This window comes from Engystomops pustulosus, chromosome 1 (genome assembly GCF_040894005.1).
Source record: "Engystomops pustulosus chromosome 1, aEngPut4.maternal, whole genome shotgun sequence".
NCBI classification, from domain to species: Eukaryota; Metazoa; Chordata; class Amphibia; order Anura; family Leptodactylidae; genus Engystomops; species Engystomops pustulosus.
The window spans coordinates 104,231,068-104,246,180 of NC_092411.1; the positions used below are offsets into that span (position 1 = coordinate 104,231,068).

General features: G+C 41.0%; 2 protein-coding genes across 2 annotated transcripts in view; both read left to right on the forward strand.

The window, feature by feature from the left end:
* The window catches only part of SPTLC1 (serine palmitoyltransferase long chain base subunit 1), a 32,155-nt gene extending 19,345 nt beyond the window's left edge, over nucleotides 1–12,810 (forward strand). The window contains exons 11-15 of the mRNA XM_072150757.1: nucleotides 7,474–7,570; nucleotides 7,729–7,783; nucleotides 8,996–9,113; nucleotides 10,133–10,206; nucleotides 11,089–12,810. Of these exons, the coding sequence (XP_072006858.1) occupies nucleotides 7,474–7,570; nucleotides 7,729–7,783; nucleotides 8,996–9,113; nucleotides 10,133–10,206; nucleotides 11,089–11,182 (438 nt within the window). The 3' untranslated portion in view covers nucleotides 11,183–12,810. The remainder of the gene's footprint in view (nucleotides 1–7,473; nucleotides 7,571–7,728; nucleotides 7,784–8,995; nucleotides 9,114–10,132; nucleotides 10,207–11,088) is intronic.
* On the forward strand, nucleotides 3,594–5,454 carry LOC140129686 (uncharacterized). The gene is made up of 2 exons (XM_072150756.1): nucleotides 3,594–3,912; nucleotides 4,363–5,454. Exons 1-2 carry the CDS (start codon nucleotides 3,594–3,596, stop codon nucleotides 5,445–5,447), a joined length of 1,404 nt encoding a protein of 467 aa, XP_072006857.1. The 3' UTR covers nucleotides 5,448–5,454.
* Nucleotides 12,811–15,113: the final 2,303 nt, after the last annotated feature.

Sequence of the window (15,113 nt, forward strand, 5' to 3'; positions counted from 1 at the left end):
AGGTGTTGACATAACTGCATTATCTTTGGAAGTCATCCTACTGGACCCACCATTCTTCCTGCACAGAAAGACCCTGGAGAGAAGCTACAATGAGATACAATGTCCTCCTTCCTTCAACTGTATTGGTGGCCTCAGGGGCCGATACGATTGAATGATGTGGAAGAACTGGTAGCAATAGGTTGCAGCTTAAAATGCCATGTTGACACTTCACGGTAATTAAGTCTTTAAAAGGTTCGCCATCTCTGCCTTAGAAGGATGTTTGCATTCATGTTACATAACTCTTCTTTTACCCTCTTGTTAGGGTTTTTCTATATTGTCTAAAGGATTTAGCCTTTTTTATGGTTGGAGATCCAGTAAATGTTGGATTGATATTCAGAAATTCTGCTAATTCTGTGCACTTATTTAATCATTTTAAATGCTCTACATGCAGTTTATACAGTAATACCTTCTGGTATTGGTAGGGAATCTGCAGTTTATTTATAAGTAGCTGTAGGTAGTAGAAGAATAGAAGTAGAAGATATTTCTGCGCTTTGAGCATTTTGGAAGTTAAAAATGGATAAGGTGCAACTGTAAGAGCAAACAAAAATTCCACACAGGCAGTTTGCATTTTGTTACTGTAGCTACTCCATACTTGAATATCCAGCATTTTATACATTAAAAAAGGTTTGTATTTATCTACACTAACCTGTTTTTTTGTCACCCTAATTGGTTGTGTGGTCCGAAAATTGTCTTTAGTGCCAGTAGATATTCTGGTGACCCTGCAAACGCCAGGAGAATGGAGCCTAAAGGTTCCTAAAGAATTTACATCTTTTTATTGTCCTACAAACCAGTCTGCAAGTGCATTAGATGGGGACCCAATTTGCTTAGAGATTTGTAAGTGCTCTGTAATTGATGTTTTCTGCCTCTTCCTGGGTCATGGCTTACTGTAGGCATATCTGGTTCACCCCATTGCATAAAAAGATGATTATCTATGCATTTTGACATATACAAATAATCCTCCTACCCTGACATCTTCAGCGTGCAGCTCCACGTAGATGTGCGCCCTCTTCTGAGAAGCCGGCGTTCTATCCAACCCCGGCTTCTCAGATGAGGGCGCGCAGCTGTGAGGAGATGCGTGCCAAAGATGTCAGGGTAGGAGGAACAAAGAGGCTACTGGGGCGTGGAGTAGCCGCGACGTGCAGTCTCATGTCCGGCTACTCCACAGCCCAGACACCTCTTTAGAAAATTTAGATATTAGGGCAATAAAGATTTTAAAAAGATAAAAAGGGCTATCCTCACGTCCTATACATGCACCTACCAGCCGTTCTATCCTTATAGGTAGATTTGTTGTGGTAGGTTCCCTTTAAGAATGCAACATAGGTGTGAATCAAAAACTTGTGATAGTGTGAATTAAAAACTTTATAGAGGAATGCATGCTTTTGTGTGTTACTCATAACTGTTTAAACATTTTCTGGCTGATGGTGGTAATATGTAGCCACCTTAGGCAAAGAAGATTGAATGTTCATGGTTTCTTTTAATTTGCATAAAAAGCCAAGGATCTGCGAAACACGTGTCAGGGATTGGATACTATGGTCTGTATACAATAATTTCCAATACGTCCCCCATGACGGCCCACTTGGAGGATGCCCCTTGACCTCTGTAGGGACAGGGAGCAGAGAGGTTAAAAGCCTCCCACCCGCATCCTCCCGCCAGTGTCTTCCTGTCCCTACAGGGGATAGGTCAGAGAGGCTCCTCTCCTCCTAGGGGGGGGGGGGGGGACGCATGTTCTTTTTTAGAGAAAAACTTACCGGGGTTACGCCGGCCTATTGCAGGTCGTAGTTCCCCTCCGGATCGGGTCCGCGGCCGGGTCTTCCCTCCCTGGTCCCTCGATGATCCGGACAGCGGCCTCTCCAGCAGCCGAATGGGGCCTACGCGAGGCCGCGCGGAAAGCTCCGTTCCCAAGAGTTCTTTGCGGCCGATGACGACTTCCGGCCGCGACCGGAAGTGACGTCAGACGCGCCTCGGAGCGAACGAGCGCAGCAGAGCCACCAGCTAGGGGGATGGGCTCCCCGTTAAGGTATAAAATTTAGCTCTATCAGAGAAATGGTGTCTGTTTTGGAGCATATACCGTTCGGTGGCCTGGCCGTCCCAGACATCTTTGACATGGCTGATGAGGCAGACTTGGGCCTACTCCACCCTCCTGGAGAACTCCAAGTTAGTTATTCCTTACCTTTCTCCCTTAGGATAAGGATCAAGGGACTAAGGGGAAAGGAAAAGAGGACAGATCTGAAAAATCTGAAAAAGCTAGCAAACCTGCTAAGAGCAGAAGCACTGCTAAGAAATGCAATATGTGTTTTCGCACTATGCCCGAGGCTTACCAGAAGCCCATTTGTAAAACCTGTATAGAAGAGTTTATGCGAGAGGAAAAAACTTCATTTATGGATGAACTAAAATCCTTTATTGAGGAGAAAGTAGTGGCTTCAGTGGCTTCGGCAACACAGAAGGAACCCCCTCCAAAAAAACCAAGATTAGCGGACATCTCCTCCTCTGAGGAGGAAAATTATGATTCTGAAGTCCCTTCCTACTCCTTGGTGGACACAGAAGAAATCGATTCCCAGGATGTAGGTCAAAAGACTGACCCACGTCACCTCTTTCAGTTGGATGAGTTAGATAATCTACTGAAGGCCATTCGCGAAACTCTAGACATCAAAGAGGAAGTCCCCTGCACATCTAGAGAGGACGAATTGTTTGGAGGACTGAGAGCCAAAAAACAACGCGTTTTCCCAGTTAACGATACCCTTTTGGGGTTAATTACAGAAGAATGGAAGGACCCAGAGAAGAAGATCACAACTTCCAAGGGGTTTAGACGACGTCTAGTCTTTGATCAGGAAGTCTCCAAAGTTTGGGACTCTGTTCCTAAAATGGATGTGCAGGTGACAAAGGTTGTCAAGAAAACAGACTTGCCGTTTGAAGACTCGGCGCAACTCAAAGACCCTATGGACCGAAAGGCAGATGCCCTTCTTAAAAAGGCCTGGGAAACATCCATGACAAGCCTAAAGTCAAATTTATCGGCTACCTCAGTTGCCAGAACCCTCTTCTTCTGGTTAAACCAATTGGAATCCCACATCAGAGAAGGCACCCCTAGAGCTTCTTTGTTAGGATGTATTCCTCTTCTTAAATCTGCCACTGCCTTTCTAGCTGATGCTTCAGCTGAAGGCGTCCGTTTTGCGGCCAAAGAAGGGGCTCTAACAAATGCCACAAGGAGAGCCTTGTGGTTAAAACAATGGGGCGGTGACATTCGTTCTAAAACGAAGCTATGCAGCATCCCGTTTGCTGGAGATTTCGTCTTCGGTCCAGAGTTGGACGCCATATTAGAAAGAGCCTCTGATAAGAAGAAGGGGTTTCCGGAGAACAAAGCACCTTCCAAGAAACCTTCATTTCGTCCCTTCAGGAACACCAAGGAGACCTTTCGGGGCAAAGGTAAACGGGGTCGCTGGAGTTACCCTAAAGGCGGCAGAGGTCGGGGGTTTCTATTCTCAAATTCCCCTGACAACTCCGGAGGGAAGAGACAGTGACGCCAGAGTGGGGGGGCGTCTTCTAGGGTTTGTCAACCAATGGTCTCGTATTACCTCAAACCCTTGGGTCCTGAATATTATCAACTCGGGATACAGGATAGAATTCAGTACCCCCCCACCATCAAGATTTATGCCTCCCTTATTATCTACCTCTTCCTCTACCCATTCTCTCATCTGGCAGGAAGTCTCATCTCTCATTCTCGCAGGAGTGATCTCCCGGGTCCCTCAAGATCAAGAAAAGACGGGCTTCTATTCTCCCCTCTTCCTGGTCAAAAAACCAAACGGGTCAAACCGGATGATAATAAACTTAAAGGCCTTGAACAAGTTCATCACTTACAGACGTTTCCACATGGAATCGGTAAGATCTGCGACCCAAATCATTTACACGGGTTACTGCATGTGCACAATAGATCTGCAAGACGCCTATTATCACGTCCCAATTCACCCATCATCTCAAAAATTCTTAAGATTTTCTGTCCTCTCTCCAGAGGGTTCTGTCCTACACTTTCAGTTTCGGGCTCTCCCCTTTGGGATTTCATCAGCTCCAAGAGTGTTTACAAAGATCATGGTGGAGGTGGTTGCTTTTCTGAGACTTCAGGGAGTATCTATCATCCCTTATTTAGACGACCTGCTGATTGTGGGAAAAGACAGTCCAGATCTCATTATAGCAAGAGATCTTACGATACACAAGCTTTCAGAGTTGGGATGGTTAATAAACACCCCAAAGTCAGATCTTTCTCCCTCCACCCTCAAGAAATTCCTTGGTGTAATGTTAGATTCCACTCATCTGATGTCCTTTCTTCCTCAGGGGAAAGCGGAAGATCTGAGACAACACGTTCGCTCCTTCAGAATGAAGATTTCTATATCAATCCGAGGAGCCATGAAGATCTTGGGACTCCTTACAGCCTGTCTCCCATCAGTGGCCTGGAGTCAAAATCATTCTCGCATCCTACAGAATTGGATTCTGAGCAGTTGGGATCGAAGACCCTCAGGTTTGGACAAGAAGGTCATCATCCCATCCTCAGTAAAAAGAAGTTTACAGTGGTGGTTACAGAGAAAGAACCTGGAGAACGGGGTCCACTGGCACTGTCTTCCGCGTCTCACAATTGCGACCGACGCAAGCAGTGTGGGCTGGGGAGCGGTCTTCCCTTCCCATTACGCCCAAGGTCTATGGACGCCTTCCCAATCCCGGAAGCCATCAAACTATCGAGAGCTACGGGCCATCTGGGAAGCCCTAAGGCTAAATACACCTCTCCTGAAAAACCACCATGTACACATTTTATCAGACAACACCACAGCGGTGTCTTAAGAAGACAGGGGGGGACAAGATCGACAACTCTTTCCACCTTAACACATACGATCTTCTCCTGGGCAGAGGAGAACGTGCTCTCCCTCTCCGCAACTCACCTGAGAGGAGTTCTAAACAAGGAGGCAGACTACCTCAGCAGGGAACAAATTTCTCCCAATGGAGAATGGAGCATCAATCCAGAGGTCTTCATCCATTTGACAAGTCTGTGGGGAATTCCTCAAATCGATCTCTTCGCCACAAAGAAGAATACGGTATGCCATCGATACTACACTCTGGAGGCAGGAGCACCGAAGGATCGACTGGATGCTTTCAGCCACCGATGGGTCGAACCTTTTTCCTATGCCTTTCCCCCTAGTCCCTTAGTGGCAAGGGTCCTCAGAAAAATCCTTACGGACCAGGCAAGGGTGATATTGATCTGTCCAAATTGGCCAAAGAAGAACTGGTATCCTCTGTTGACATCCCTGACCCAGCAGCAACCAGTGATACTACCCTCACGGAGAGACCTGTTACACCAGGGACCGATTCTACATCCCGACCCTGGACGGCTTCAGCTAACAGCTTGGATCCTGAGTCCGAATTCCTGACATCGCGGGGTCTTTCAATGGCTGTAGTAACAACTCTTAAGGCAAGTAGGAAGAAGGTTACGTTCGCAATTTATCATAAAATTTGGAAAAAATTTGTAACATTTTGTGGAGATAATCCTCCATCTCAATCTAACCCCAATATCTTACAGATTTTGGACTTTCTACAGAAAGGCCTGGAACAGGGCCTTTCTACTAGCACCTTAAAGGTCCAGGTCTCGGCCCTTGGCGCCTTCTGCGATCGTCCACTGGCGGAGCACAGGTGGGTCAAAAGGTTTATCCTAGCCTCCTCCAGAATCAGACCCCAGATTCTCAGGAGAGTTCCTACATGGGACCTAAAACTGGTTCTAGACGCACTTTCCAGACCACCATTTGAACCTCTGGATAGCGCCAACATAAAGAACTTAACGTTAAAAACTACCCTTCTTGTTGCTGTCACTACAGCTAGAAGATTGGGTGAAATTCAGGCTATTTCAATCAAAGAGCCTTATATGCGAGTTTTGTCTGATCGTATAATTCTTACTTTAGATCCAGGCTTCATTCCCAAGGTGACATCCAGATTTCACAGAGCTGAAGAAATCACACTACCATCCTTTTGCGAAAACCCCTCCACTAGTAGGGAAGCTTCGTGGCACCTTCTAGACGTAAGAAGAATTGTACTAGCTTATATAAAGGCTACAGAGCCCTGGCGTTTAGACAATAACTTGTTTATTCAATTCCAGGGAAAAAACAAAGGGAGAAAGGCCTCAAAAACATCAATAGCAAGATGGCTAAAGTTAGCTATCTCCACCTGTTATACGCAACAAGGGAAGGAGACCCCAACGGACCTAAAAGCCCATTCCACCAGGGCTATGTCCACTTCCTGGGCTGAAAAAAGAGGTGCATCATTAGAGCAGATTTGCAAGGCCGCTACCTGGGCCTCATCATCCACCTTCATAAAACACTACAGACTGGATTTGCCTTGTTCTCAAGATCTTTCCTTTGGCAGGAAAGTTCTACAAGCTGTCATCCCACCCTAAAAATTTCTACTTATCTGGTAGATCTCCAAGTGGGCCGTCATGGGGGACGTATTGGAAATATGGAATTAGACTCACCGGTAATTCACTTTCCATCTAGTCCTCCATGACGGCCTATATATATTCCCTCCCTGACTTATTCTGTATGTATGTGAATGTTTAACATACAAAATAAAATTTTGTTGTACCTTCCACCGGTGTAGTTATTTGGTAGACACTGGCGGGAGGATGCGGGTGGGAGGCTTTTAACCTCTCTGCTCCCTGTCCCTACAGAGGTCAAGGGGCATCCTCCAAGTGGGCCGTCATGGAGGACTAGATGGAAAGTGAATTACCGGTGAGTCTAATTCCATATTTTTGTTTCCCTATTTTTTCATATCCGGTGCGTTTTCCTTATTTTAGTGTATTTTTTCAGTACTTTTTTGAAGATTTAATAAAAAATATTTTTATATTGATTTATAGGTTTCCCTTATTTTTGGGTTTATTATTATCTAAATTTAGCAACAGACAATATTTACTTTTATCCTTGAGGTCCTGGCTAAGTATCTGGAGGGTGGGGGAGTAGCACACTTCAGAACAGAGCTACCTAGAATCTCCTCTTTCATGTAAATCCAACTATGTGTTTCTAGGTGTCAGGGAATCGGAGATATTACCTGTTAAAGTGCCTTCAGGAGTGATTTTCACCTAAAATTCTCACTTTAAACATAAATATCTCAGATACCTGACACCTAGAAACACAATTAAGGATTCGTATGAAAGACAGCAGAAAGAAGCAAGGTTTTAGGTGCCACAGATGCAAAGTTCTAGCCCTCTGAAGACAGAACGTACATTCTTGGCCATAAAGGTGCCACCCTCTGAGGAAGTATAAGAAGAAACAAATAGGACAATGATGAAAAACTTTCCCTGCCAAGGACGCATCTCATAAGACAAGACCTTGCATATTGTTCAATGACTGTGTTTCTATATAAAATTATCTGAATTTTATTTCATTACTTTGACTTCTTTTTGTGTTATAGAGACTATCTGGCCAAGGTTACTGTTTTTCAGCATCTCTTCCCCCTTTGTTGGCTTCTGCTGCTATAGAAGGTCTTAACATCATGGAAGAATCCTCAGGTATTATGCTGTATGTAATAGTGTGTGTTAGATGTTTGACGACAGTAGCTGCCACTAGGGTCCACGAAATGAAAAGGTTCTCCTTGTGTTGCTGGACCTTTCTTTGCTTTGACTGGATATTGACATTTGTATTGAAATATTTTATTACATTTTTATAGAGATATTCCACACTTTAAAAGAAAAGTGCGAAAGAATTCATAAAGCATTGCGAGGGTATGTATGAAATATTTAATGGGCTCTTTCACTCTAGACCTAACACCATTCCCTTCATCTATATCAGGAGTGCACAACATATGGTCTACAACCTTGACAATGCCAACCAATGTGCCACTAAATCTGCTTGATCCTGAATGTTGAACAGCTGAACTGACCTCTGCATGTCCGCTCCATGGTTTCACTGCTAAGTGTTCAGGAGGGTGAATCAAGCAGACACTTGTTTGGGTGCCACTGGCCTAAACTGGGCAGAACATTATCAGTGATTGTCAGAGGCCCAGGAGACTTGTTCAGTTTAATCAATGCTACCTTGATGATTCAGTTTTTTCTTTCAGTGGCCACAGATGGTAGGGAGAAGTCACGCAGCATGTTAGAAAGGACTTGTCATGTGCTAAAACATATAATTATATGAAATACTACACACACTTTACTATCATTTCATCTGTGCAAACGGTGGTCTTTGTTTTCTCTGTGAAACCCTTGGGCAGTATTAAACTTCACAAGAAATGCGCAGATGTCTTCCATTCCACTCACCCCCACCAAAACACCATTTATGTATGGTTGTACAGTTTCTTTTATCCATTTGCATCAAAATCTTTGAAGTTAATTCATATCATCTTATAAGCACAGATGATCTAGTAAAGGAAATAATTGTAATGCTACAAATGATCAATGCTAGATCTACAGGAAGGTGATAAAAGACTGATTTTTGGGGAGCTGACTCAGGGGAGCAGTACCCATCACAAGAATAGGTCTCCAGTTCCCTGGATGGAGTTATGGGTATACATGTATACTACAGCTCTTTAAATCTCAGTGGAGTAGAGCACTCGGCTACTTTAGTCATGATAAATTTTGTTTGTGGACTGAACCCTTTAAATCAGCAATTGTGTTAAATTATAAAGATGCAATAAAAATGCTTAATTTACTTAATAAGGAAATGGCCAATGGGAATAACTTCAAAACTCCAAAACATACAGTTAGGTTGTTTTAGATTGTAAGCCCCATGGGGACAGGGACCAATGTGACATGCTTTGTGAAGCGCTGCGTAATCTGTGTGTGCTATATAAATAAAGAATTATTATATTATTATTATTATAACTTGTGTAAAGATGAGAAATTACTTTTTCCTCTCTAGTGTGTTTTTTTGCCTACATAACTGTAGGATCGCCTGAAATGTTTCCCTCCCACTTATCTTGCATTTGTTTTATGTAGTGTTGAAGGCTTAAAGGTTGTTGGTGAGAACGTCTCCCCTGCCTTTCATCTGCAGTTAGAGAAAAGCACCGGATGCCGGGAAAAAGATACCAAACTGCTACAAGATATTGTAGATCACGTAAGTGCTGCAAATGACCACTGATTTATTCTTGGAATAGCTTTAAACTCCCGCATACCTAAAAACATAAAGTATTATAATAAATGACAGTAATCATTGCCAGACCCTGCAGTGTTCTCCTTGACCCTTTCAACCATTTCCTTGGAGACTAGTGTTATGATTTTACACATAAATAGGCACAGCATACAATAGTGAAATCTGAACCTTTTCTCATGACACAAGTCCTCATTTTTAAGCCATGGTGTGGTTTTGGTTAAATCCTCAAATTATAAAAACAAGGAATTAAAGAAATACTTTCATTTTCCCCTACACCTTCTCCACTGCTCCACAAGTTGGATTCTTGGCAAAATTCCTCTCTATTGTTTACTATGATAAGATTGTGACCCCCATTGGGGACAGGGATTGATTTGGCAAGCTCTGTGTGCGCTATATAAATAAAGGAATTATTATTATCCCCATTACATATGTAGGGGAGAATTTTGAAAAGACCATCCTGGAATCGTCCCCCCTTTTTTATTTTTAGGCTTCTAGGTTTTTTTGAGGGGAGTCAATGTTCAGAATCAGATCTAGGGAACTCCCATATTTTTCAAGTACGGCAGGATTCCAACTTATCCCGACTTTTAGCTGAAGAATATATAGACAAACCATTGCCATGCTGTTTAGGCACGTGTAGATATTCTATAATAATAAATCATTATCTATATACCACTATCATATTCAGCTTCACTATACAGATTATGGGCTACATAAACAAATAAAATAAGGCATAGCAATAAGAACAATAACATTGCTAGATGAAACCATAGGAATGGAGGCCCTGCTTGTAGGAGCTTACATTTTTGTTGCAGCAAGTTATCACACAAATATTATAATTTGTGCCTTCATTGCCTCTGTTAGATGTTCATTCTCAGTGTGATGGCTGCTTAGAAGACTCAGTTACAGAAGTTACACGTTTGGCATAACTGTTGAAATGTAAAACATCTGGGCCTTATATTAAACCCAATTTCTTCATGTTTCAGTGCATGAACAGGAAAATTGCATTAACTCAAGCTCGTTATTTGGAAAAAGAAGAGAAAAATCTCCCACCACCAAGGTCAGTAACCCGGTATTTTTCTTCTGGAAATGTGTAATAGGAGTATCTTTTAATGTGCTTTAGCTTTTCTAACTGTAATGTCACTGTTTTATTGTTTCAAATATCCATGCATCACTTCTCAGAATTCAGTCTGGTGGCAGTTTATGAATGATATGGATATCTGTAAAGAAAAAACACTTATGGGCCACTACATAGTTTTGCCATTGTATACATTCAGACAAAAAATGAGGGGGGGATAAGAAGACTCACCTTTTGAGGTTCTGCAAGCCTGAGACAACAATGTGAAGACTGTGAATCATCCCCTGAGATACTTCCAGCCAAGCAAAGGGCACAGCTGGGACGGTGCTCACATAATTGTGGCCAACTATGGTGCTCTAGACATGTTGGCCCTATGTTTATATGTAGGACCTAAGGGTAGTGCGCAGCTTCAGGGGATTACTTTCTAAGCTTGGTCAGCACTTTATGGGTGTCTATAAACCGATGTCTCTCTGAAACTGGTCCTTGTACCTATATCTAGGGGGCAAATGCAAAAAGTGAATGGCGGCACATTGTAAAAAGTAGTATTATAATCCAATGTCTGGTACAGGTTTGCAAGGTCCGGTTCAAGACCTCAAAGTTGCCAATGTATCCAAAACAGCTAGGCAGCACTCCATATCATTCAATTTGTTATCCACATGTGAATAAAGAATTGAACAATGTGGAGTGCTGCTTCCCTGTTTCGGATACTTTTGTATCTAGGGAGCATATGATAAGTGAAGGTCCCTTCTAATCAAACACCATTCTTTTATCTGCTAATATTATTAACCTAGTGGCCAGTTAAAACTACATACAGTAAGTTATCACTTCAGTTAATAATCTGCTTTTTTTTCCCCTGTGTTACAGTATAAGAGTTATAGTCACTATCGAGCAAACTGATGAAGAACTGGGCATGGCTGCCTCTGTGATCAAACAAGCCGCAAATTTGATACTAAATTAATTTTTTACTTTTTGCGTTGACACATTTCTGACCAATTAAGGACATGCTAATGATGATAAGCTCTTGTTTATTGTGAGAAATCCAGAGAGAAGATGCTACTAATGTAGCTTAAGGCAGCATTCATTCCAGGTCAAGGAGGAAAAAAAGACTTAACTGACAAAGGGGAGGATAAAAACTAGCGGAAAACCAAATACTGGTGCATGTACACGTTATGTCATGGACCTTTTTTTGTACTGTTACGCTGTGATTTTTTTTTTCCTATTTTGTTTACTTGCAAATAAACTTCTAACAAAAACGTTATTCCCCACAGAGACCACAGAAACATTTTTTATCATTATAAGCTGGAACAAAAACATAACATCTTCTTTCACGTATTGTATTAGCAAAACCTCCTACAGCGATCTGGTGGACATGTATATTTATAGATACAGTTTATGTGCTTATTATTTTCATAGGTGTGTGCTTCAATATAAATGTATACTAATAAGGAGATAATTATGTGCACACTTTATGTTGAACTTTTCCAAAAATTTTAGATATTTCACAAGGAAAGAAAAATGTTTTTTTTTTACAAACCTGACTATCATGATTTTATATTCCTGACTGTGTTAAAAACACTGGATAAAAGTATAAAAAGTACAGTAATTGATTTTCTATCTATACCTACATATCTAACACTTGATGCCTCTCATTTCTTTACTCTTATTTTTGTTTTTTTAAACTTTAATTTTTATGTATTTCATCGGATGAATTATTTTTACATAAACTGTAAAGCAAATCCTTGCAGTTCTAAGTGGGGACCTACATGTCTGTAACATATGTGCCTACAGATGTGTAAATCTTTACCTTTGGTTGAAAGGGAATCCATCACCACTATTTTCCTTTCCAAACTAACGCCTATGTAATGTAGAGTATGCCCACTCATACCAACCATACCTTTGTTTTTATTTTCCAGCTGCTGCATTTGTGTTAAAACATTACTTTATAAATATGCAAATATACCCCCAGCGAATTTCACATATAATTTTGCATATTTTTAGCATTGCCCTACATAACATAGCAAAGAGTTTAGATTCCCTTTTAAACTAACATCACAACATGGCAAAACCCTTAATAAACTGTCCTTTACAACACAACCACCAGGACATAGACTCCCTGTCATTGGAAACTCATCTTGAATATTGTAAAATCATGTTTTTTTTCAAAGCTGATAGTCTTGTGCCTCCCAAGGAGATATCTGTATACAAAGTGTATAAAAACATTCACAACTTCTTGTGTCTTTGTGTATGTCGTGTAACTGGACGGTGCCATAAAAGGGCCATATTCCTGTCTTTATTATTCCTTCAGGTTAGACCCAGCTCATATCCTTGTAAGGTCATCAATTATTGTGAGCCAAAACCAGGCGTGGTCAAACACAGAGCAGGAGAACGGGTGCAAGTCTTCCCAGCGAATATACAGAGACTTGCACCTGTTCTGAACTTGTGAACGCAGCCTGTGCATGTGTTGTGACATCCTGAGAAGCACATCAGCAGCCTAAAGGCCCCAAAATTTGCTACTTTCTGACTTTTTAAGTTGGTTATCGATTTTAAAAAGCATGATGGAAGTAACATACAGGTCTGTAACCAATAAGTTACACATTAGTAGTTGAAGGTTTAATTCATGGCATAATTTTCCATATATCATGTCTATTTTTATATATTAAACACATTTATGCCCAATGATGTGCAAATCGGGCTTAGTCTTTACTAGATAGACCTGCCTTTTTTCTGATCGTATGAAATATATGCTGCCTATATTTGTGCTGAATACAATAAAGTATAATTTATTATACCCGCTAATAAATTCAGTATTAAATCTGCATTGTAATTTGTGTAACATTGTGGAATTTTTTTTAAGCTTTGGCAAACTGAATATTAAACATTTTCAAGATGGCAGTTTCCAGATGAAAGTGGATTTTGGGGCTAAGTTTTTAATAGGAGATGCATACTGACCATCATATGATTAATGTGGCAACTGTAGCACCCACATATCCCACAGTCATTTCATGTAGTTGCAGAAGGAATAAAATGATAGTGACTCTTTTTTTTTAGTTTAAAGGGGTTCTATGGAGGCTGAGAACATGCCTGCTTTCTTCCCAAAACAGTTCCTGTGCTGTGGTGTTGCAACTAAGCTCCATTCATCTCTACACAGCTGAGCTGCAATACCAACACAAAACATGGTCCGGCGTGGTACTGTATTAAGAAGATTTGGCCATGTTTTTTAACCCCTTTAATATTGGCTTTGGAGAAGAAAAGCAAAGTGCCTGCAAAGTTCCTCAACCATTTTTGCAGATTTAAATTTTTGGTTAGAATTTTTCCTTCCCTTCCAAATATAGGACACCACTTGCCACTGTTTTATTTGCATATATAATGGTTTGATAATCACAATGTTAAAATGTACATTTATTTAGTACCTATTATACCTGTTTTGTTATACCATCCTGAACCTATGATAAATAAGCTTTTAAAAGATCATTTGTAATTACTGATATTTTGTACTAAATTTCTTTTGGATTTTATAAATGTGCCTTTTTGTTGCTGCTAAAAATAAAAGTAAACTGCTAGAATTGTAATAGAATTTTGTTTAAATAAAACAGTAAAAAAATCTGTGCATTTGTTATTTAGATTTTCACAGCATGTGGTAATTGGGTGTTATCTCAGGATAAGGCATAAGTGATTGGCATGGTTCAGAGAGGTAGGGGCATAACTACAGCGGTAGCAGCCGCTATGGGGCCCACAGTGTCAGGGGGCCCCGTCATCTGACCTGACACAATATAGATATAATGCACATCCTCCATTCTTTATTGTACTACACATTGTCCAGCATAATATGTATATAAAATATACTGTGATGTATATATGCTGTATCTGTGATGTGTATATGGTGTCTGTATACACTGTATGTGTGTATATGCTGTGTGTGCACCTGAGTGTATTTATATGTGATTGTAACTTGCATGTGTGGGTATACTATTATGTATATTTTTTAAGTGGCCTCCTAGGGGGCCCTGTCTCTCCTAGTTACACCACTGCAGAGAGGTTTATTTCTCGGTAGTACCGTGTAGTTGAATATTGCAGCCACAGAAATGTGTGTTGTCCCTTTTGGCATCGGGCAAGACAAGACGAGAAGCCAGTTAAATCCACTTGAGAAAGGGGTCGTTGTAGACGCAGAAATGCGATGTAGTGTATCCTGAGCAAGAATAAGAATCTTATTTTATTTATTTTATTACTTACAGATTATTCATATTTCACATAGGTATTGTGCCCACAAACACTACTTCTTGTGATCCTTACTCTGGTCAGTTTGGCAAACCATTCCCGAGGACATCTGCAAGCCAACATGCTATCGAAATCAAGACCTAATTTAAACTACAGTGGTGCCTAAGGGAGATCACAATCACCATATTTGTTCATGATCACGTCACAATGGGTCACAGTACATGCATCGTATCTCACAGCACCATGACTGCCAAGCAGCCATGCCGCTCATTTTCTATGGACATTGATGGGGGGAACGGTGTCCACTGGCTGCAAACAAGGCCTTTTTGCTACCCATTGTGTGCACAGGGCCTTCTTTTACACGTAGGAAGCCCTTTAGTTCCGCCTATAACATTTTTCTACTAAAGACACAAAGCTAATGTTTGTAATGACTAATCCATTCTACAATTTTTGTCCCTGTAATGGTTCAAGAACACCTAAACTTACGATTTATGTCTAGATAATTCCAAATCCCAAATACATTTGATACAATCCTAAAAAAGGGGTATTCCCATCTTGGATATTTTAAACATATCTACAGTATGTTTTAGATCTTTTTAATTACTTTCCTTTTACTCCAATAACAAGTTGGTTGATCACTTAGATAAATCTATGAAAAAAAAAAATACTCTGCA